Raw genomic sequence first — 25,083 nt, forward strand, 5'->3', positions numbered from 1 at the left:
ATAAAAGATAACATTCCTGCCTGTCTGACATTATGCTGTCGCTAGAGAAGAGCAGTGTGTCTTTTCTCACCACCACCGATAGACAGACAGGCGGTGGAGAGGACACCCCCCCCCCCCCCCCCCCCCTCCTCAGGGCTCTACTTACTGGGAGGTTCTACAGTATATGGCGGAGACTAGACTCAGTGTGACACATATAAGCAGACACACTCAGATATACCCAAAGCCGAACACTATAAAACACACACACACCCCCTTGGTTATTCAGTGTCTTGGTATTTCTGTGAGTCACCCGCTCGCTGTGTCTCTCCGTTAAAACAGGATTCATCTCATTAATCTCTGGACTTGTCACAACTCCCTTTCCCTTTCTTTCTTTCTTTCCGGTCTGTTCTTCATCTCCCTCACACTCGTGTTCCTTCCCTTCGACCCTCTGTCCCTACTCTCCTTACATCCTTTCTTCCTGTGAGCCCTGCTCCTCTCTTTAATTGAAATCTTCCTTCCTTCCTTCCTTACTTCCTTCCCACCCCGGCCTCCCAGTAAATGTCGATTCCTCGTTCTGGCTGAGAACATGTGACCTGAAATACTCACTGCAACACATCATCTCCTCTACATATGAGGGTTTGCAGGGATCGGAGGAGAAGCTGCAGACTTTGAGGGATTTGATCCAGGTCCCAAAGTTTAATGAGGAACTATATGAAGCTTTGATGCAATGTTCTATGCTTTTCACGGACAGGAAGGTTCCTCACCTCTGCAGGTGGCAGGCGTCCCCGTCCAGGTGCCGTCCGCCTGGCACAGTCGGATGTTGGTTCCCTGGAGGTCAAAGTCTGTCTGGCACCGCACACCACAGGCGGCCTCAAAGTGGTTGTTACACACGTTGTGGATGAAAAAGCCGTTTTCAGGAGGTGACAGCGCTGGACAATAAACCACTGGGAAGAGAAGGAGGAGGAGAGGGGTGGAGAGGGGAGGGGAGGTTACTGATGGAGCAGGTAGGGGCGGCTGTCTGTGGCACCGAACGGAAATTTAATCGTCCAACAATAACAAAGCATGAAAGCAGAAAAGTGCAGGTTGTCAAACGTCTCCTCCCAGATCACCGCAACCTGGTGATTAATGAACATCATGGTGTTCGGTGGAAATCACCGACTCACTCTTTAAGAATCAGGAGGGTCGGAGTAATTGCTGGAGGCAGATCTACGAGTCAGGACGCTCTACTCTCACACGTCTGTGTTTGTGGATTCCAGCCGATTCCTCAACATTTTAATATATCATCTAATCCTCACGGGGTTGCAGCTTCAGATATGAGGACACAGTTGTCGACCCCTCAGTAGATTTGTGTAGATAAAGCATCAGTTAAGGTGAAGAGCAGAAAACAGCACAAAAGGCTTTTATCAATGGAAAGTAATCTTTTTGCTCTTTTCCTCCGTGGCTTCTTTTCCTCAAGACGGTGATAAACACATGGTTCATCCCATCACCTGCCAAGTGTTTTATTAAAAGCACCTTTTCTTTACATTTCCAATGTTTTCTGGGTAACAAACCAGAAGCTGCATCAGGTGAATCTCCAGTAATGTAATATCTTAATTCCTGGATTTTTCTCTTGATTGTGTTTGAATTATTTTGGGTAACGACAATTATCATCTTGATTTCAGCCGGGAGGCAAATCTGTGCTGATGCCACCTATTCGGAGCAGCCTGACAAATAAAGACAACTAATTTCTCCCACATTTTTCCCAGGGTGTATCTTCACATGACGAACCGTGTTGGGAATAACAAACACGCACAAGAAGTCGTAAACAAGCTGAGTTACCATTGTGTCTTCTGACTTTAGAAGGATTTCTACATGTGTCTAGAGATATGACAGATGAGCGGGCTCTACATTTAACCTCACCAGTGCAAACCACAGTCCCACACACATTAAGGCGTTCTCTTAAATTACTTTTGGCAGAAAGGTGGTGCCATGGGGCCTCGGTAGGGGGTTTCCCAATCTGGTGTGGTTGTGGTTTCCTGCACCTCGCTCATCATAGAGGGGGTTCTCACAAAATGGTCACTGCTAATCAGCTCGAGGACCTTTCAGATCAGGGCACCGGGGAATCGCCCAATAACCCAAACCATGATCAGGCTAAATCTGAAGTCAAGGACGTAGCAATCAGCAGAGCAGCTCCTCTTACCCTGGCAGCTCATGCCTACTGGCTGATACCCGGGCTTGCAGGCGCAGTCACTGGCGGAGGTGCTGCCGGGCTGGGAGGTGTGCTGCAGGTCCGGACACGGCAGGCAGGTGCTCAGACCTCCCGGGGTTCCCTCTGGTTTGTAAGTGCCGGGTGGGCACGCTGCAAAGACGAGAGGAGATAGAGTTAGAAACAAGAAGCAAGACAACTAGAAATCCTCATGACTAAATGAGAGGAGGATTCATGAGAAGACTTTGATCATATTAATGTCTGGACATGCAGTCGTGGAAAAATGTGGCGAACGTGACACGATGATCTCACTGTCTACGTATAAAGAGTCCAGCCCAGATTCTTAATTACTCTAAGAGGGGAAACTCTTCAGTGGCACCGGACACCGGGACCACTTTCATTAGGAAGAAACGCAACATTCAAAGAAAGGTTTATGAGCATCTCAAAGCTATTAGGGTTCACATGTAGGCACACATGGGCCACGTTAGAGCCGTTTGATCACCTGCACGCGGACACACACCCGCAGACACACACAGCCATAACACGGTATGCTTCCTATTAGCATCACCTGAGCTGGATCAGAGGACATGGCTGTAAAGATGAAGAAGCACGGGTCAGACGGAGGTCCGCCAACATTCTTTCATCCGCCATCAATCAGGTTCTGAACAAACCCGTCGGTGTGAAGAAGTGAAGAAGGAACAAGTGAATCCATCACATGGATCTTATCAGGGGTCAAAGGTCACCTTCACACGGGACGGTGCGTAAATCACAAACACCCTGATCGCTGACGCAATCCGCTGGAATATTTTCAGTGATGTGATCTTGTTCCCTAAGAGTCTCTGATGCTCTAACACTGATTCAAATTATTTCCAAAATGTGGCTCATGATGAATATCGTTATTATCAGGGGCAACGGCCTTTATCGGCCATTTTATGGATAGTTTCACACAAGCAATTTGCTTTGCTGACATTTCCCGTAATTCAAAGTCATTACCAATGGGAGGGTCAGACCTTTATCAGTTGCTGCCCCCCCCCCCCCCCCCACTCCAAGGGTTTTTTCTTCTGTGTTGGTTTTGTTCCTGTGAATCAGAACTACTTTAAAAGAAGGATTTTCACAGAGCAGAATATGTCTCCTTGTAGAAAACTCCCTCGTTGTGTAATCATTGACATTATCTTCTCTATAATCTGACAGGTTTTCTGATCCACTTTCACTCACAGGACCCACACATGAGTTTACTGTGAGTGTGTGTGTGTGTGTGTGTGTGTGTGTGTGTGTGTGTGTGCAACTGCGTTTGACACTTTTTCCCCTTTCATATCACATAAGAAGCAAATCAAGTAAATCTGTTGACAGACAACAGTTTGATCACGTCACGGCCGATTCAAGTAAATCCAAATGTTGCTCGAGTTAATCGGAAAATCAAACCCGATTTCATATTGACGGCTCCAAATCTTTTCCAAATCTCAACAGGCTCCAGATGGAGGAGAAAGACTCTTTGACAGGTTAATCCGCTGCAGTGCACTTCAGATGAGAAACTCTGTGATCCCACGCACAAACACACACAGATCATTTAGACACTTAAATGAATAAAAGCAGAAATATTTGAATTGAAAGGATTTAAAGCCTTTTTAAGACAATAAGAGCTCCACTAATATTACAGGAAATAACTGTCAGGGCGTTTTCACACCTGAATCATGCATCTGACATCAGCAAGTTGTCAAGTCAGCTATTATATTGGCACATGAGTATTTCAGTTTGAATGCAGGAAAGGACGTTGTGTGCCAAATGAATCTTCATCGCTCAAACACATCATCACACTCCGTCTCTACTTCCTGCAACTGGTTCTGAAAGTTTTAAGTATCCAGAAAAGTTTCCTGCAAATTAACCAAACCACGGCTCAGACAGAAACCACCTCTTTTGGTCGGACTAAATGTGAGGCACCTTTTCACACCTGTTATTTGGGTTTGGACTAAACAAGGTAGGTGTGAAAGCACACAACCGTCCAACAGGAGCACACACAGTGGATCACTTTCAAGTCGTGTCAGCTTCTGGACCCGACTGTAAAACGAGCAGGTTTAATTAGAAGCTTTGCCGAAGGTGCCACAGAGAATCCACAGTGTGCGAATATTCCTCACAAGTCATTTATCCGCTGCACGGGCCAGGTGTGAGTTTCCACTGCTGAGCCGATGCCAGCTTGGCCCCTCACCACACACCACCCCCCCCTCAGCAGCTCAGCCTGGAGATGTTAACCCACTCTAAAGCGAGCACTGGCTGCTGGCACTGGAACTGCAGCCGCTAACCAACAGCAGACTGGTGTGGTTTTACCTGTTCTGGTGCAGACAATGGGCGAGTGTCACTCACCGCGTGTGAGAATTTCATTTGATAACAACAGCAGCGACTTCTCCCTCCTAAGTCTCCTAAGCTCAGAGGAGGTTTCTTACAGAAGACGGAGTGACAGTGGAAAGTGGGCGCTCCGCTCAGGCCCCTCGGGAATCAGGTTTTTACAGCTTCATTTAAGGTTTTACAGGAAGCCTAGTTATTTTTAATGTGAATAATAATTCACCTGGAGCACAACAGTGGAAATAGTGTATCAGAAAGTATCACTTTTCTATTCCTGGCATGTCGCATGTGCTGGCAGGTGGTGATGTACACAAACAGATGCATCATCATCATACACACACAGACACACACACACACACACAGTGAAGAAAGACCAGACCTGCAGGAGTTGGAACGAAGGAGGTCGGGATGAACAAGAAGAAATAAACGATGAAAGAACAAACCCCCGTGAATGAAAAGCTGGAAGTTGAACACAGAGAAAACTTCTCACAGACCCCCACACTGACACTAATTGTGTTCCTGCGCTGCTCGGAATCACACAGCAGTCTCCTTCTGGGTCCATCTACTGCCGATGGTCCCCAGTGGAGTAAACTCGACGGCCCAGTAACCTTCATTTAGAGAGGAAGTGGAGCGTCAGTAGCCTGAAGACCATAAAACAGAAAGAGCACGCTGTGTGTGAAGCGGCTGAGACCATACGTAGAGACAGCAGCCGCTCAGACACATGTACTGTACAAGGCAATGATCTGAGGAAAGGCCAGAGCCGGCCTCTCAGATCAGGAGCTTTTCGTTTAGAATATTTGTGCAATCCTAATAACTAATCATAAAGTTAAACATGTCAAAACATCACCAGCTTTAATACTTTGACTCTCATCTTCATTTTGAATGATTTCTTTCCACATGTGCACAGAAAGTCAAAGAGGAAAACCGGCTTGGCCTCTTTATTAAAGCACGAGTCTGGAAATACTAATATTTTATTGACAACAAATCCCAAGATCAAAAAATGTATTTAATCATTATTGCCTGTGTTAAGTAGCCAAAGGCTGATTAATGTTTATCTCATATCCATGAGCCAAAGAGCTCTTTTGTTTTCCAAAAAATGATTAAAAGCACAGCGAGCCACAGTTTCACTGGATGACATGTTCCCTCTTTACCAGGAATTAATGTTTATTTTAAGTCAACTCCTCAAACAGCTGTAAATACTCACTAACACTCCAAATTTCAAACTATCTACAACTCCATGATTTAGAAAAAAAAGCAGTTCACAGTTTTACAGGAAATAACTGAATCCTTTTCTCCAAATGTTAAATTACGACCTGTTGGAAGAGATTTACGTCAAAAGTAGGGACCAGTGGGTTTCAGAGTCACCGGGGGGGCGACTTAGCTTGACTTTTAGATAGTTATCATGTCGTCATCACATCTTCATGCACATGTGTCTCATTCTAGTCGCAGCTAATGTAGCCTTCAGCCTCTATAACCTCCAGTGGAGATGACGAGTTTTCTACTGACGTCTGGTGAATTCATTTCTCGCTTCAACTCCTAACCTCCTCCCCCCCCCCCCCATGCTTTTTAAACAAACACTGAATCTACTGAGATCACTTGAGGCAATTGATCCGATTTCTTGCAGCTCCCTCTGGAGCCACTAAATATTTCATACAACCTCTTCACACATGCAAGAGTAAACAGAGTTTGATGAGCAGAGCTGGAGAAGACTCGAACCCCTTCCTCCTTGAATCGAGTCCAAACCTCAGAATAGAAAGTCTCTTGCGAGAGTTAAATATCTTGGCTGTCAGTAGCATTTAAAACCGGGAGAAAGAAAGGGATACACTCGCAGGAAGTGAAAGAGTAAAGAAAACGACAAAACCAAGCAGAGAATAGTTCATCTGTTAAACTGCTTTTTTCCAAACCGGCAGACACATCCTGGTTCCGGGAGCCAAAGTTACTATCACACGAGAATCTGTCCTGTCTCTGGGGATGGACGCTGGGTTCGATTAGCCAGGCCTAAAAACAGACCGGGCCTGGAACGATGAAAGGAGATCCAGAGGGAGAGCAGGAACATCTGCCTCCTCGGCCACAATGACAAACAGAGAGAGTGGTTTTCGCCTTAGAGGGACGGATTCTGCTTAGTCCAACGAAAAATCCACAAACACATGCTTGCAGACACATATGTCGATCCATGGAGCGCTCGTTCACATGCTGCCTCCCAAATGTTATTTTAAACATGAAGGAATCACGCTCAAATAAAGGGAGGAGGAAGTAGGAAACCTAAAAAACCTAAAAACTTGAAAGAGTTGGGTATCAAACCTCAAAACATGTTTGTTATCAACCATAGACTGTAAATAAAGTTGGACGACAGGAAGGCTCTCAAAGAGTGAAGCTCAAACTACTCGATCGACCCCTTGTGGCTGTGTGTAGTTCATAAACCTGCCTCCTCCATGTTAGTAGATGGGACATGTTGTACTTAATAGTAAATTATGCAGTTATCTCTTTTTTGTTACTTACACCTTGCATCTATTTACCTTTTTTATGGGGATTCAGTCAAATCAGTCATTCAGAATCATAACTCTGCTCTTTCTCCTGCATCAATATAAGACTAGAAACCTCTTCTCATTAGATTAGATTAGATTCAACTTTATTGTCATTGCACAGTACAAGTACTTACACAACGAAATGCAGTTTAGCATCTAACCAGAAGTATTATGCATAGTGGAATATGTAAATAAATAAGAAGTACAGTAAGAAATATAAATGGAATATGAACAGTATTAAGAGGTATGGTATGATATAAGGACGATGAATACATTATGAGGAAGATAAATATATATAAATATTAATATACTACAGGTGGGATAGTACAGTAGTAACAAAAAATAACAGTATAGAGCAAATGATCACATTTTCAAATGTGCAAATGTTCAGTGTTCACTATGAGACAAAGAACTGTCCAGGCGATGGTAAATGTTGTGTTAGCTGTTACACATCGTGAGTGTTGAGTGCAGGATTCGATTAGGTTCATTGTTCCTTGATCGAGTTGTGTCTCTCTGTCGTCTTCAGAGCTAAACAATGGGAACAGAGGGAGTCCAGCCGTATTGTGAACCGGCGGTTAAATCTGGACGGAGGCCCTGGCCGCCTGCGGTTGAAAAACCCTCTCACACCAGAAATGTTGTTAAGTTGGACCTTAAAATTCCAGGGTTTCTCGACTGAGAAAACAATGTTCACATGCGAGGGGAACTTTCCACCTCTTAACTGAGACTTCACATGCACTTTGGAGTCGCGCAAATAGACCCTGGAAGTGGACAATTAAAATGTATAGTCTGGCCTACGAGAAAACAGACGTACATTCACGCAACAGCCCGACAGAGGCACGAAACCAAACTGGTGCTCGGGGGGGGGGGGGTTGAATGTTTCACTTCACATAAACACAGTCTGGGTATACATTTACTCAGAGCCAGGAGACTGTATGCATCTGACAGTGAATTCATCTGGACCACCAGGGCAGCTTCAAATAATGGGATTTATGGATGTGAGGAATGTAAATGATACATGTGTCCAGTAACGATGGACATTTCGATCCCTTAAGTGTTAGAAAGTCAAACACATTCATCCCTAATGGCGCTGACTGGATCCCTCTGCATTTAGCTTTAGAGCCTCCATCATTGCAGCTTCCACAGAGAGCGCTAGCACCTGTCTCCCACTGAGTTCCCCTGATGGGATGAACCCATGAAGGATCTGTGAGGTGCTGCTGGACAAGAAGCTGCCATATGTGAGAGGGTCATCACGAAAACCCAAACGCCACTATGGCTACCTCAATGGACAAGAGACAATGAGACAAACAGACAGGATAGGAAAATGCTGAAATGTCCCTGAGCATCTCAGTTATTTGATCCAGTTAGTTTTGCACCTTTCACATCTGTTGTCTTGGTTCGGACTAAACTGAAAAGTCAGAAGTATGCACCAAGCAAAGGTGCAATAGGTTTGAAAACACCCTAAGAATCCACTGAGAAGAATCCCTCAGCCAGTCCACAGACAGCTGTCAACTATTCCAGTTATCGTTCCACTCGGTTCTGCACTTTTCCCCCCGTCAGTCAGACAGGGACGGAAATCGAAATGTGCAATGAGACTACGTCTACAACTATTAGGGTCACAGGAGTTTTCCAACCTCAACACACGGGTCACCTGCGACTGGAAAAGTTTGGGAATCCCATCTTCATGGTGTCAGGAGGCTCTAAATCAACTCGAGTCTCACTGAAGTCTGGTCTGTTCTCCAGCTGGATTGATTGCAGGGTAAAAAAAAAAAAGGAAAGAAAAGGGGGACAGGGGTGGGATGTGGCTGCTGCACAGCTGTCCACCTACACAGCCTCCATCTGAGTGGGAGGGGGGGGGGGGGGCGCTCCACGGACCCCCTGATCCAAGGAATGTGAAACCTCTGCGATGTGATGCAAGTCGGTCTTTGGAGAGGAAACTGAAGAAGTTTAGTGGCCGCTCCGTTGCCTTTTGCCTGCTTAGTATTCAACCCGGCTCCCAGAGGACATTATCTCACCACAGTTGCTGGACACGTTTCACGGATTCGTAAGGACAGGGAGACGGTGCTGCTCGGTTATTACAGACTCGGCAAACGATCGGCAAACCGCTAAACAACTGTCCAAACACAGGTTGGTCTCCAGTCGGGTGTGCCTGATTACAGAGGTCAGAGTCCTGAGAGATGTCGGGATCTCAGCAGACTCGTGACACCGGAGCACATCACTCAGGATGTTCACACTTGTTGTCATATCCGTTTCTGCTGTGTCACCGTTTCACCAGATCCCTAAATGTTTTTCCACATTTCCTGACGGGATTCTGACGGATGTGTTATCTGGCGTGCATGCACACAAACACAAACACATGTCCCATGAAACATCCCACCATGTGCACACACACACACACACACGCACACTTGAACCACCACACACGCATTTCTCTGTTCCCACAGCGGCCTCAGAGTCGGCTTCCCAGTGGGAGCTCTGGGAGCGATGCTGCTAAACAGATTCACCGACAGGACACACAACCACACAACTTTATGTGCTAGTGTGCTCCTCTATTCTTGATGTGTCTCCGTGCACATAAAGAAGAAAGAGATTTTATGGGTGTTTGTTCTAGCCCGGTCTTTAATTTCGAGGGTAGAACTTTTTGGATTTCACTTTCAGATTTGCTTTCACTCAAAACCTTTCACTCAAGACCAGGCTCTTGAATAAAGATGGGAAGAAATCGCCCATAGAACCAAACAGACTCTGAACCAGATTATCATTTCGAACCATCACACTCAGACATGTGGGTGAGGTCTTGTTTTTGCAGCTGTGTAATGGTTTGTTTGTTGGTTTGTTGTCGGCAGGATTTCCACTAATCTTGATGGAAGGATGGGACGTGGGCCAAGAAAGCACCCATTCGAATTTGGGATGAATCTGAACATTATACTGAAGCTGATAAAGAGTCAGAACAGAAGCTGAGAGACCGAGAGAGAAAGATGAGGCTTCTCCAAAGACCTGTGACCTTTGACCTTACATGCATCCTTCTTCATCCGCTCCTGTCAACTGGAGAGATCTCAGTCAGTCAGCTCCAACCTCACACGGTGAGGAGGGCAGAAAGTGAAAGGAAGTGTGGGGGGGGAGCCCTGAAAGGGTCAGTGAAAATATCCAGAGGCAGGCAAGGGTCACAGCGAGGGACAAACACGTTGGATTTGAAGAGAGGGCAAAGGCGTCGGAACAGACATAGATAGACAGAAGCACTTCTGAAACTCGTTCCACCTTGAGAGTCTCATGGGGGCATTTGTCAGTTTAAATTAGGTGTAACACAGGAAATGGAGTCACGAGGAAAAGGAGAAGATATTGATTGATGATTCAATGTGTGCCTCACTGAGCCCTGGGTGGTGTTTCTTGACAGCTCGTGATTTAAAATGAGGAAGAGAACATTTCTACACAGAGTTTAAGGTCTCAATCTCCAGTTTTAAGTCTTCTGCAAAACAGCACCATGTTAGTTTTGTGAGTTATGATCCCATTTAGAGTTCAATAGATGATAAAGCACGGTACGAATGCTCCTCCAAATATGGTAACAAAGATGGTTCTGGTCAAAAAAGCCAAGATGGTGCTGGACAAACTCAAAGCTCCAAAACAGCAGCTCACAAACCAGTGGGTGACGTCACAGTGGGTTGAACCCCCGACTTCCCAACTGGTGAAATAACAAATTGAATGACTTAAAAAACATCATAAATTGCGACCTGGCTGACGCACACAGTTTATGTTTGTGACCCGGGTCACTCCTTCAGACCTACAGAGGTGTTCCTTCTCTGCAAAGGGCTTGTGTATGTGTGAGCACCTGTTGACATGGCACAGTAGCCGAGAGAGAGGCTCTGAAAGACGAGACGAGGGAGTAGCCGGGAGAGGAAAATAAGACGGAGCGATGGAAAGAGAGATGGAGGGACGGGTGGGCAGAGCGTTAATGACACGGTGAGCGTCTGCTCTGCACCACTGGCTGTTTCACGGCTCCTTGTTTCTCATGTTCTCCTGCAGAGGAGGGTCCTATTAGGGTCAGTTTACAGCCTCGCTGCCTCTTCATCTCTGTCTCTTCACACGTCTTCACACACTCACACGCACATACAGAGAGGCCTCAGTTTATAACACAAGTCACGTCTGCTTTACAGCATCCGTGACCGACACACACGGCAGCACTAGTCCTCAATTAAGGCCTTTTACAGACCTATATGTGTCATTTAATGAGGGAAGAGAGGGTGGGACCTGGCTGAAACATGTGGTGCTGGGGGAGGGGCTAATATGGACTTCAACACTGCACTGTACTTTAAACCTGATGTGTACAATCTGCTCTGAGGAAAGAAAACTTCAAACAACTTCGGAAAACACATGAAAGTGTGTCGGGAAGCACCTGAGGGCAGATTCAACACTGTGGGACCCTTTAAACCAGCAGAGAGACTCAGTCATTGGTATTTCCCCCCCTTTCTTTTTCAGCTTGTATTTCACTTTTTAACAAATTGCTCAAGTTCATTTATTTTCTTAGCTGTGGCTCTTGTTTCTGCCTGTTAAATTACATTATGTTCACAGAGTAATAGTCGACACCTGGGGACACGAGGTAGGCAGGTGAAATACAGAGTTAGTAATACTCCAGTAATAATCCCTCGCTGGACAGGAAGTCCATGCACACACAGCTACACAAAATGCAGAAGTTCAAAGTTGAAACAGGAAGTCGGTTTGAGGATTGTCACAGATCTTTACAGTAGACAGTTTAGTCTGGGAGCGAGCTACTGACTTATAATCCTAATAACTTTGGTTGATCTCAGGGGTTTAACTGCTTGCATTTCTTGCACCAGTGGACCTAATTGTGCAATGTTGCAAGCATGACTATTATAAACTAATAACTAAAGCAAATTACTGTGTTAATTGCTTCTATGCATTTGCATTTCAGTCCCAAAAGGTTGATAATCTGAACCTGACTCGACTAAAACCTAGGAATCTCTGCTCAATAAAGAAAAAAGTGAAAAGCCTAAACTTCCATCCAATCAGGTCAAGCTCTGTGATAGAGGGAGCTGGGGAATGGCTTCTCTCTCGACCCCCTGAAAATAAAAAAACCTCTCTGCATTTTTCCCCCTCAGACTGAGCCAGACTTTGTGTTGAGCAACTGAAGTTTTTTTTTTTCTTCCTTTCCACCACAAAAACATGAGAAACAAGGAGTTGGACAGACGCTCCGGTCGGAAGCAGACAGTCTGCTGTGGTTATTGATGCTGCGGGGATTAGGATTTATGCAGTAGCAGGAAATAGAGACTCTTTATAAGGAGTTTTATGTAACCTGTTGGACGAACCGGGAGAATTCACTCCTCTGGTTAAAGATATATTTACTTTTGAAAAACATTTAGGTGCAAATTACAACGACTGAGCAAACAGAAGTTAGGATTTAACGGCTGCTGTGACCTTTCATCCGACGCCATCAAAGGGTTGACATTTACCACGGACTCACAACATTCTGGGAAATGACAAGGTGCCTTATAAACCACTGGGTGACAGACTGGGTCTTTCACATGTGCTGCAAACACTAATGGTCTCCAAAAGGTGAATGTCAATTCTTTGATCTGGGGTCTCTATGATATTTGGTCGGTCAGACTTTATCCAGACTATACCTTGAAAAGTTCTGCATGGAACTTGAATGTTAATGTTTTGAGTCCCCTGATCTCATTATAATCGGATCAATCGCCCCCTGGTGACTGGCTGCAGTAAAGATCAATCCCACTACCTCCTCCATGTTAGTGAATTGGACAAGATTCTTTCGATTATGCCGATACGTGGATGAGCTGACCCAGGTGGGATAAACAGACTCTGCACCGCTGCCTCTTCAGACAGGCGTCACATCCTTGAACGGTATATTTTAATGGGTCAGAGGTGTGGGCATGCAAAGCACGCCAACAGAACACATGGCCGTGCGTATGTGTTAATCCCCCGAGCAGTACGTGTGTGCTGCTGTGTGTAAGTAAGCGTCGGCGTCATGGCTCACGTGACTGCCGGGAGTGAGATGAGCTGCAGAGTGTCTGAGACAGCGATAACCGACGTGGTGTGGAGCTCAAGAGCATTCCTCAAGAGTTCACCAAAACTTTGATCCTCTGTAGCTTTGTCTTTAGATTTCATTTTGAACGTGGAAGAAATAAACGTACGGAGATGAGCAGAGAAATAAATCATTGTCTTTTCAAATCCCACCTCTCTCTCCTCTTGGCATTTTAATTCCTCTGCTCAATTTATGTCCCGCCTCGAGGATTCCCCTCTCAGCCGTTTACATCCACACCGCAAATATTTACAATGCACGTGCGCTCCCAGCCGCTTGGGACAGACGGGTGCAGCTCGTCCACAGAGAGACGGATGTGCTGCCTTCAGGGTCGAGTCGGAGCAACGCCACGGCCACGCGTCTCCCCTCGGGGATCAAGAGGCTGTTCTGATATTAATTTGGTAATCATTGTGCAATTCTTCCAGGATCAGTTCTGAAGAAATGTTTTTGTTCCAGTCACAGTATTCCAGTCAGCAGTTCATGTCCCAAAGACAGTAAATCACCCAGCTCCTCACGTCCCACAGCAGAAAACATCCATCAACAAACAGAACTGATGGATTGTTTATTAAAGAGAAGAGAAAGAGCGAGACACAGAATAGTAAACATTAGACTTAGTTCTTGACCTTAGAAACACAGCTGGACCAATGTCACAGATTTTGATGATTGGTATCAACTCAGCAAACTCTCCTCCAAACCAGGCTTTAACCAGGACTTCAGGAATTTAAACTGGTCCCCATGAAAACTATACTGGAACTACTGATCCCACCAAGGTCAGTTTCTATCTCAACAAATATGTTCTTCAATATTTTCCTCACATGCCTTTCTTTATCTTATTTTTTCTTCGTGGTCATTCCTTTCTTTTCTTCGTGCTCTTTACCTCTCTCTATCTCTTCTCCCCCCCCCACACCCCCTCCTCCTCCATTCATCCCCATCAAAGCCGGCCTGAGCAGAACAAAGCCCGACTGACACCAAGTTAACACAGTCCAGAGCTCCTGTCGCCCTCTCTGGCTACAGGAGGAGCTGATAAGCCAGAATGTGTGACAGGAGGAAAACATGTTACAACCCCCCCACCCCACCCCGCACCCCCCACGTCTCCTATCCGCTCCCCCATTCCTCCGGTGATCCTCCGTGATAGAGATATCAAGAGCTTGAAATCGTTTTTTAGAGAGAAACAACAGTGGTCTGTTTCTATTCAGGATCCAGGTTCATCGCCCGCTTCTATCTGATGGGATTCCAGTCGTGTTTTGTGGAAGAGGCTGTTTCACTTGGCTGTCGACAGATTCATAAACAACACGGCTGCGCTCTGGAGGGATTTGGACAGTGTTTCCAGCGGAGTCCTTCAAGCCAAAGATAATAATAATTGTCTGACAGGCCCATGCATGATGTGAGAAAACAAAAAATCTGAGAAGCATAAAACCCTTTTCAAACCTTCACCTGAAGACACCCACCGTCGAGTTTACACAAACCAGAGTGACAAAACGCTGGCAGTTTGTGTGTCTGCCATCACTGAAGCACACAGCCTCCCCATAATTCACATAACACCCACTGTTCAGCCAAGCCCACTGAGGCTGAAGCAGGAGAATATTAAAGTGAGACGCTGGAGAACAGCAGGAGCTTGTGGAGTTTGCTTGCATGTTCCCTGGTTACGTACTCCTTCCACCACAAATCTAATTGGTTTTGGAGCCACTGTTACTTCTCAAAAAAAGCCTGTTAAGTTATTAGAGAATAAAAGCCTCTATAAATGCAGAGCTCAGCAACACATACAAGGGTATTTCACACCGGGTAAGAAAACCAAAATGGAGGTGAGAGGAGCTAACAGAGCCGTGGCCTGCCAACAAATCTACAACGGCCTGCACCCTCTCCGAGGATGGCTTGAAGACAATCCAGTGCTGACAATGAAATTCCCCATATTATAAGAGACAAGGAGACGGAGACAGACAGAGGAAGCCGTCCCCAGTTTGCGGTTGCAGCTCCTCGCTGTGTCCTTCCTTCCCTTCGACCTGCAGAGCCAACTCTGCAGTCTGCGCTCTGCTGTTAATTAAACCATTAAAACACATTAATAAGCAGAACGGCCCTCCGGTCTCGAGGACATCTGAGAAGCATTAAGGAGGCGTGCTCTCCTGGCACGTTGACCCCGACGACCTTTACTTTGGCGCTCGCTTCGCAAATTTATTCCCCCTCCTGTCCATCTCGTTTTCTCTAAGTCAATTCTGAACCCGGATCTGTTTTACTTGTCGTTTAAATGTCTCTTTCTCTTCTTTTCCACACGTTATCTGATTCCGAACTGAAAACGTGTGGTTACGAAGAGTCAGACCTCGAGGGCCTGGTTGTGTATCTCCCGTGCCCCTCCCACCTGTCTCCCCTGCACAAAGGGTGAGCCATCTAAATGACTGACGTGTAACACACACACACACACACAGAGACACACACACACACACACACACACACACACACCAGCCAGTTCATCTGTTAGTGGTTCTGCTGGGCTCCTCTGCGAGTTTGAATACTCAGCCTCGAACATTTACACTTTAACGACTCGGAGACCACCTGCATCATTGCAACATTGACTCTGTGCAACGTGGAGACTCAACAGACCCCAGACCAGCTGCCAAGTGTTTTAACTCGATGGTCTGCAGCATTTGGATGATTATTTCAGGCAACACACTCAAGCAAAACATAATTAATGCGATGCCACAATGATCATCAGTCACTTCTGTGGTTGGATCTGTCAACAGAAATATATTTCAGTGGAATTTAACCACATGAAAGAGCCCCCCCCCCCCCCCCCCCCCTCCTCCTCCTCCTCCTCCTCCTCACAAAAGCAGAGACAAAACCAATATGTTTGTCTGTGGATCAATAAGAAAGACAGTCAGAAGGAGAATTAAGATTGACAATGCTCCATTGTTCTCCCATTAAATAAAACACTGTGGAGTCAAAGGCGATTACATAAAAAAACGTATTTTCAGATGCCAAGGGCGGTAGGAGGAGATTTCAGGAAAGACGAGAGGAGAAGTAAAAGTTTTCATTTGAGAGGAAGAGAAGGCAAAAGCCATTTTCCAGATATACAGCATATGCACAGAGACGCCTCCAATCTAAAAGTGTTTATGGTCACTCTTATCTAAAGTCACGTTTGTGTGCAACCATAAAATAATAAGTCCTAAAGCCCCAGACATTATAAATAACCAGTAGTAAAGAACACAGGGGTAAAAGGCAAAGCCCTCTGGCAACACATGAAGCAGATGTCTTGGTTCCTCAGATGGATATGCACGAAGCAGCAGTGGGAGGTGAAGCAATAAGAGCCACAGAGAAAAGGGAAGTTAGTTCTAAAATGACAGCTTATCATTGAGTGTGGAGCAGAAAGAAATGTAGATGAGGCTCAGAGGAGGAGGCTGAAGGTGGAGAACAGGATGTGACCGTCCAGCCGGGAGTCAGAGGTGAGGGGAGGTCGCCGAGGTCCTGAACACACAAACACAGACCTCCTCTCCCGCCCACATGACTGGGTCTGCTGATAGTGATCTGCCCTGTGGACGGCTCACACAGCGTTAAGTGGAAAGGCTGCTTATTTATACTTTCACCCACAGTGAGCTCAACGGCAACCTGAGGCCAAGTGGACCTGACAAGGTGGAGACAGTGACGGAGGCAAAGACAAGTTCCTAAACATCTGTGTTTCAGTGACTTTAAAGGCTGCTTCCGTGTCAAAGAGAGCCTAGAAAATTAGACAGAGGCCACTGCTCAAGTTAGAGACTGTTTCAAAGTACAGGGCTCATACACCTTTAGACCAATGGACTTCCATGACTTTTCAATAACTTTAAACCAAATTTCCATGACTGAACATTTTGTGAAATCTCGGTGTAAACGCAAAAAAGTGACAAAATGTGGTATTTAAACTAACAATGAGAATTCCAAGGCATACAGTATACCTTAAATGACACAAACCCAAGTATGCCTGCTTATATTTTGAGCGTATTTCTTTAAAAAGCATATGAATTATTTAAAACTCAGCGTATGAAAACATGTATATATATATAACAAATTTCCATGACTTCTCCAAAACTTTTGGGATTTTATAATTTTCCATGACTTTTCCAGGCCTTGAAAAACACATTTTAAAAATCCATGACTTTTCCAGGTTTTACACGACCGTAGGAACCCTGAAAGTAGGACGTTTTTCAAGAGGACGGGAGAAGCAGTGAAATCTTTTGGGAATTAAATGTAAGTTTAGGTCAAATCTAATGTCATAAAATATACACACAAAAAGAAAATACACACATATTTAGAAACATAGCTGCTTCAAACTAAAAGTCAAACTCTCCTGATTTGTCCCTTTAAATCATTTAAACATGCACACATCCCAAAGAGGAGAGGCCCTTTGAGACTGAAACACAAATTAGACCAAGAGCTCGTTGAGCCCATTACAAAAAGGGAACAATGGCTGCCGACACTCTGGCTACACGGTGGTGTTCATCCCTCTGTCCTACCTGTGCACTCGTGCTGCAGCCCCTTCCCGTAGTATCCCTTCTCACAGATGCAGTCGTACTGGCCGGTGTGTGTTCCGCACTTGCAGCTCGCCATCACGTCGCAGCAGTCCCTGCCGGCTTCACACAGGGACGAGCAGCGGGACAGGTCCTCCTGGATGTAGTCTCCTGTGGGGAGGTCTGTGGGGGGGGGGGACAAACACACTGTGGGATCAGATTACACCACCTGGTAATCACACGATTCACTGTGAGTGCGACTGACGGTGCAAAAGATATATTAGGTTGAAAGCAGGAGGACGTTAATGGCATTTCATATGATGAAATGAAAATGGTCCAGCAAGTCAAAAATCATCACTAAAGTTGTTCTTAACACAAGTTTATCTATTTCCTATAATGCTGATGAAATAAAAGACACTAATTTGCAAAGGGAAAGTCTCAAACCCTCTGTTTCCTGTTCTGTCCACTATGTAATTGAGACTGGCTACAGGCTGGACTTCTGAAGTCTATGAATATAAAAGTGCAGCACCTACAAGCCACACATGTAAAACTGGCTGTGGAGCAAATGGCCATATCCTTTTCCCCCCAGTGTATAAATTGCTCCCAAACACAGTAGTGACTAATAAAAGGCCATAAATCAAATGAAATGGTTTGAGACCAGCAATTAGAAAGTCGGGAGCCGAGGGCAAAATGGAAACTTCAGCCGTTTCTCTACACGTCAACCTGCTGCTTTTTTATTTTCCCGTAATTGAGAGAACAGGAAGGTAGAGAGGGAGAGAAGAAAAAGAAGGTGATGAAGAAGAAGACGACGAGAACGATGACGGAAATAATGCAGAAGAGGATGAGGAAGAGGAGGAAGATTGCACTGATCCCTGCTTCTATGTGTGAACATGCATGATTTACAGCTTGCTTCACACTCTGTGGTCAACTTTGACTTTTTGTGGCGACAGTTTAAGTTTTGAAGCCATGACTGACTCCTTTTTTTTTTCACCAATTTGAGGGACGTCCCCTTTAAGTGTGGGAGAAGTGCCTTGTTCTGTCCAATCTGTGGACAAGTGAGGACTAATAGCTGCTGGCATTTAAAATATTGTCCATTCTCTTTTTGCGTAAACACTGAAGTTTAACAGGGTCAAAACTTCATTAAAGAAATATAGCTGCAGGTGAAATGGTGACGATGGGAGCAGTGAGGCTTCAAAGAGAAAACCAGCAGCGTGAACTTTAATTCACTCCAACATAGGAACTACCTCGTGCAGTTAAATTGTGTACGTGAGAAAAGGGTGAGATTTGATGCAGCTGTGCAGTGAAATCGCAGATGTTTCTTTTGATTTGGGTTTACGTGACCCCCAGAGGGCTGTGACCCCCCCCCCCCCCCCCCCCATCTGTTACTGTGTTACCTTCGTGCAGCGCGTGGCGAGCCAGCGCCTCGAACTCTGCGAAGTTGTGCACCAGGTAGCAGTGCTGGTCTTTGGGGTGCGAGGCCATGTCGTGGAGCTCCCTGATGTTGCCCTGCCAGATGCCCAGAGTGAAGATCTCCACGCCGCGTTCCCTCAGGGCGGCCGCCACGGGCCGAGGGTCCCCCCCGTTGGAGTAGCCGTCGGTGATCAGGAAAATGGCCTTGGTGGCGTTCGAGCGAGAGTGACGCAGGATTTGCTGTTGGAAAGGAAAAAATATAAAACTCATTGAGTATAAATCAAGACTTTACACAACTTTCTTTACGTTGGTTAATAAGGAAAAAGAAGATTCACTGTAAATGAAACTCAACAACTAGACTTCACAAGTAATAGGATTGTGTCAATATGACGACAGGAAAACTTCATATTTTGTTGATTTCCATGTGTCACAGATAACTCTAACAATATTTGTCACATTCTCTCCCACTGCACAGATGCAGCTGCAGAAAGTTTGCAACACAAGCAAACACGGAGGAGAGTCGACGTGACACAGAAGGAGTTCTGTCAGATGGACGTGAAAAATGACAACTAACTAAAATAACTAAATTATAACCCCACACAGATTCAAGCTCTACAATCCTCCTTTAACCACCTCTGCAAGAATCTTGTCTAACAGCACGGAGAGAGTCTGCGGATGAGAGCCACAGTCGAGAGCTGAAAACAAACCCAGGACTTTGCCAGAGGAGTTTGCATGTGACACAACATGTGCAAACAAAAAAATCACTCTTCAAAGACAGGGCTCAATTTTAAATTTTTAAGAAAGTGTTTGAGTAATGGGTAGAACAATACGTGTCGCTATCTAGATTTGAATCTATTGGAATTTGAGATTTTGTTCATATTGAAATTTGATTAAAAGAAGAAAAGTGGACTTCAATCTTAATAGTTCAAATAAGTTGTGCTCTTCCAAAGATTCTGGAATCTGTGAATTGACTCGTTTTTGTACCTTTGAGTTAACGAGCTCATGCTGGTTGTGTATTTATTGCAAAGGTCGACCATTCAAATCCACACGTCCCACGCATCGCTCTCCCTGCCAGCACGTTACCAACATAGCCCCGGCTCCGGTGACACGACTAAATCCAATAACGAAGCACGTCACACTCGACCACTAAAAACAGCCCTCAATTCTAGGTTTCCTCAAAACCCGACATCAGCAGGAGCGGCAGCGAGGGCAGCGCGGGGAGGAGGCACGAGGAGAGCGCTCCACAATTGTAGTTATTTCTCCTGCAGAGTACAGACTGCCTGCCAGTGGTCGAAAACCACCGGGCAACACAGACCGGGCTGCTGTGTCCGCCCCAGACACCGGCTATAGTTCCCAAACTAACTTTAGCCACCGTTTACAATCCACCACATACAATTAGACAGGACATTAAAGTCAGAGAAACATATCTTTATTTTCTTCTGGAGTGAAGAAGAAAAAAAGGAAATAACGGGGACCATCTGCTCGCCGTGCCGGGGAGGCCAAGCTGAACAGGTCTGGTTTTGTTATAAGTGTGTTTTGAATGAGGGTTAAGAGGGAACGTGGATGAACACCAGTAAACAATGGATGAAAAGGGAAAGGATGAAGCAAGTGGGACAGATATTCACTCACTTGCACTGAAAGGCAGGAAGGTCATGAGTATATTGTGAAGACGGGATGAAAACAAAAGGATGTGTGCGAGTCCGAGCAGGATGCACCAGCTCCACATGAGGTGAGGAGAGAGGAGACGGGCAGAGGGTGTGACCGCCGAGGGAACGGGAGCACGAGAGAAAGTCTTTATTGTCTAATTGGCCCGAGCTTCAAGCAGCGAACGTAATTACAGAGCCCATGAGGCGAGGGAGTGAAGGAGGATGGAGGGAGAGAGAGAGAGAATAGAGAGGAGGGTGAGCCTGGTTTCCTCTGATCCTCAAAGCTCCGGGCCGCCCGCTGCACTCACAGCCCAGCTGTCGGTGCACCCCGTCGGGCTGCCACCGCGCCCTCCCCGGTCCTCCCTGGTCCTCCCTGACCTGTGTGTCATTTAAGGTCTTTTCATGCTACACAACAGTGATTGTCGTCGTCTCCTCTTCATGTTTTATTAGGCGGTGGGCTCAAAGTAGCGCTGCTGGGGTCACAGTGGGTTCCACTCTGGCTCTGAGTCGGTGGTTGGTGTTAGCAAGTGCGGAGATGCCACCAAACGGAGCATATACGCATGCATGCCCACTAATAACAGCCTTGTGAATAGTCTCCACATACTTTAGGTCAGAGTATTAACATAAAGGCGACCGCAGGAGCCTGTGTGTGGGAAGGGGGGTGCACTTTACAGCAGCTCTCTGCGTGCACCTCACAGTTCAAGGCGTGTGCATTGTCCCAAGATACAAGATGATTATCATGACATCGTTTGAAATCTGCAAACGTGAAAAACTGTTGCAGGGAAGTATCTGCAAATAATTCTTAGTTTAGTAAGTTATAAATAAAGTAGAAGTCAAGGGGAGAGGAAATAATAATAATTCAATAAATTCAGTTTGTGTTTGTTCAAGATGATTCACACATGGAGAAGAGAATCAGGAGTGAATAAAAACTTCCCAGTGATTGATAATACAAGCTTTATAAAGGTTATCTAAAGTTTGTCAAATTTTGCTCATAAAAAAAAATAAAAAAAATACTTTCTATGATCATTCCCACACAACAATGATTCCGGTGAGATCAAAGGGGAAAAGGAACGGGATCAAAGGAGAAGTGAGGAGGACTCAGCCAACGTGCTATAAAAGTTATTACAACTGCAAGTCGTTTGTTCTCGTGTATCAAATCCTAAAAATCGTCCTTGAATCAAGTGAAAAGCTACACAAAGTGTGTGTGTGTGTGTGGGTGGGGGGGGGGGGGTTGTTGTCTTCACTCTGTTTGCTCAGGGCCGATCTGTGTTGTCCTTCCTGTGCATTTTTTCAATTACACACTTTGGCAGAGCCTTCAATGCCAGCGTCGGTCCACAGAGGAGATGATGCGCCTGCAGCAGTGGGACAGTTTCAGTGTGTGTGTGTGTGTGTGTGTGTGTGTGTGTGTGTGTGTGTGTGTGTGTGTCTGCCGTGGAGCTGATGATATCTGTCAGAGCAGCGGTGATAGCGCGGGGACCAGAGGGCCCGGGTGGGGGGGGGATTAGTGGTGAGAGCGGCGAATCCATCTCCGCTCCAAGACGCCTGGGACTTTGGCAAGAGGCAGAAGAGAGAGAGGACGCTCCACGTGTGCAGTAGAGTCGGATTTACACACATACTACACACAAATAGTAAACTGTACACAAAGGAGCAGAGTCGAGGAAATAGAGAGGAAGGATAATAGTGTACAAATACTGTCAAAAACATGTGTTTTATTCATCGACTGTGTATAAAGATAAGACGACATGACAGCTCCCCAACAGTGATGCTATAGTTTCTCAATCGCCCCCTGGTGGCTGGCTGCAGTATATGTCATATATTTAGTTTCAATAAGTTATTTTGTGCTATAACAACGAGGTAAATGTCATGATTGACAGCTGGGACTGGCTCGTGATTGGCCGAGCTTGTTTATCGGAGGAACCTAGCTACTGCGGCTCCATCCACAAACCGCTACTGCACCGACTTTGGCTCCTTCTATGAACCCAGGATATTAATGACCCATATTAATAAAACCTTCAGTCCGGTGATGACAAGGTGAGTCCTGATCCTCAAAGACTCGAACATCTCCGAGCAGATGCTTGTGTGATCGCAACTTCAAACGCGGGCCCCACGCTGCACTTGGCACCGGGGACTAGGAAACCTCTCCACACCTCCAGGGGCCGACGCCGGTGCCAAGGTGCTCCAGCTGCTAATCAAAGGCTTATACATGCATGGCAGAGATTCTGAATTCTAGATGAGCCGCACCCCCGATCACCAACATGCTGCTTCAGCCTCCAATCAGCCCCAACCGGGACTTTGATCCGAGCCGGAACCCACCTGGAGTCAGGCAGAGCTGGGTAATGATCTGAAGTCAACATGTACCAGTCAAATGTTGTTCTTCATTTATTTTACTGACGACTGGCTGCCAAACGTGTTTTATATGGAAGGTAGGAAGTAGGAGAGGACCCACTTGGAGATGCTTTAAGCTTCAGCTCCAAAGATCAATGAGAGGTTGGTTCCGTTGTAAGTGCAGCGTATCGATAAAGTAAAAAGAAAACATCTGTCTCAACATCAGGTTTAATAAAAATGGAGAAAACCTTGAACAATTCTTGATACTGGTAACTGGGAGTGTTCAGTCACCAGCTTCCCCTCACACTGTTTCCTTACTAACAGAGAAGGAAGGCCCCACTACAGCAGGAGACATCTCTATCATTTACCCTGAGATCCACCTTCTAGAAATAAAAAACAAAACTCCTATTTGCAGACATTCCTCTGCAGCGCAGGAGAAACGCAACCCGAGTGCATCCGTTCGAAAAACAAGCTTTCTCTCCCCGTCGGTCGGAAGCGAGAGCGCTTGTTTTGACAGGGTATCTGCTCTTGGCCCGGGTGGTAGGAATAACAACAACAAGCCCGCGGGGGCCTCGACAGAACAACATGCACACAAGTGAATTACACACAGTCCACTCCACTTGAGCAACATCTCCGGGACACATACTTTGGATATTTGAGGTGAACTGGGTCACTTGCGGGGCTACTTCCTGGTCTAATGAGTGAAAGTTCACTTTGCTTTCAACATGTTTCCTAACTTTTAACTGTCCCACTTTGGAAGTGAATGAATCCTGAAGTGTTTGGACTTGTAAAACACGGGTAATCACCTTTTGCCTTCAAGCTCTGATTCCATTTAGCTGCCTCCTGCTTCTCACACGTTGGTTTCACGCAACATAATCTGTGTTTCTCTAACTTTCCATGTTCCTCCTCGGCTCAGCTGGACGCCGCACAGCAGGGGTTAGAAGGGAAGTTTCCACAAAGGGCCACCCAGGAAGCAGAGAGCCATACAGGTGGTGCTGTCTGTACTGCAAATCCTTTATTATTTACAATAAACATGTATGAAAGTGCTTGAATAAAGCATGTCTGGATGGATTTCTTACCATGCAGCCTGTCAGTGTCTGTTCCTGACAGTGTGGGATGATATTCAACTTGCACAGACTTGAAACTCGTCTGACATGCAGCAGGCAAACCACCTCATAAATGTCATATCATCTTCTTTTGAAAAACCCTCTGCATTAAATGAAGCATCCAGCCCCTCTCATTGATGTAGACCTCACAGTCGGAGAGCATTGCTTTTTCTTTGTTTGTAAAAAGGTTGATGTGAGGAAGGTCTCTGATGTTTGCTCACATGGAAGCTAATAAAACTCGTCCTGTGATGGATTATCTCAAAAACACATGGTTCACTTTTGGGAGAAGCTCTGCAAAACGAAGCATGCACAGTTTGCTGTCAATGGACAATAATGTGCTGGATTTGAACGCAGTGTTTTTGTCTTTAGAAGTTTATATGGGGAATGACTTCTCTTCTCTTGCAGTTCAGACAGATGAATGCAAGCTGCTGTCCAGCTGTGTCCTGACAGTCCTAAGTGACAGATCCAGATGAAAACAGCAAAGACAGTGTACATAGTCTATCTGAACCTCCTTTCTATTAAAGACAGTGGACTAATCTGACTTGAACTAATGTGCAACAGATATTCGCATTTTTCATTATTTCCACGATATAATAAAAACATTTGTCTTGTCCCCAACAAATAGGAAATATGTTATCCTATCCAGAGGACAGATTATTTGAAAAAACAATAATCTCCTGACTGATTTCATTTGTATTTATATTATAAATTACAACAAATGTATGTTTAGGTCTTAAATATCTCCTGCGACACTGCCGGCGTATGAAACAACAGTGCATGGCTGCCCTTTAAGAAAAGCAGACGCACAAAAGCACAACAATATTTTCAGAAAGATCAGCCATCAATCATTGAGCCTAAAGTAGAGGTTTAGAAAACCACTGTTACACAGCGACTACACGGATAATTGTTAACCTGTCTCGGGTGTAGTCGGCGAAATGTTAGGGATGGAAAAGCTATTCCCAGAACAGGAGAGTCATTACAGGAAAATACTGCCGGACTCACCACGACATAATGATTTAAAAGTCTCCACTGAAGCCTGACGTGTAACTGGG

The 25,083-nt window shown here is 45.6% G+C and overlaps 1 protein-coding gene across 1 annotated transcript in view; it reads right to left on the reverse strand.

Annotated features, from left to right (window-relative positions):
* The window catches only part of svep1 (sushi, von Willebrand factor type A, EGF and pentraxin domain containing 1), a 75,281-nt gene that overhangs the window by 31,320 nt on the left and 18,878 nt on the right, over positions 1-25,083 (reverse strand). The window contains exons 2-5 of the mRNA XM_053415782.1: positions 18,939-19,194; positions 17,551-17,727; positions 2,159-2,317; positions 744-923 (exon numbers count right to left, since the gene is read on the reverse strand). Coding sequence (XP_053271757.1) covers positions 744-923; positions 2,159-2,317; positions 17,551-17,727; positions 18,939-19,194 — 772 coding nt within the window. The remainder of the gene's footprint in view (positions 1-743; positions 924-2,158; positions 2,318-17,550; positions 17,728-18,938; positions 19,195-25,083) is intronic.

This window comes from Pleuronectes platessa, chromosome 23, assembly GCF_947347685.1.
Source record: "Pleuronectes platessa chromosome 23, fPlePla1.1, whole genome shotgun sequence".
Classification (NCBI taxonomy): Eukaryota; Metazoa; Chordata; class Actinopteri; order Pleuronectiformes; family Pleuronectidae; genus Pleuronectes; species Pleuronectes platessa.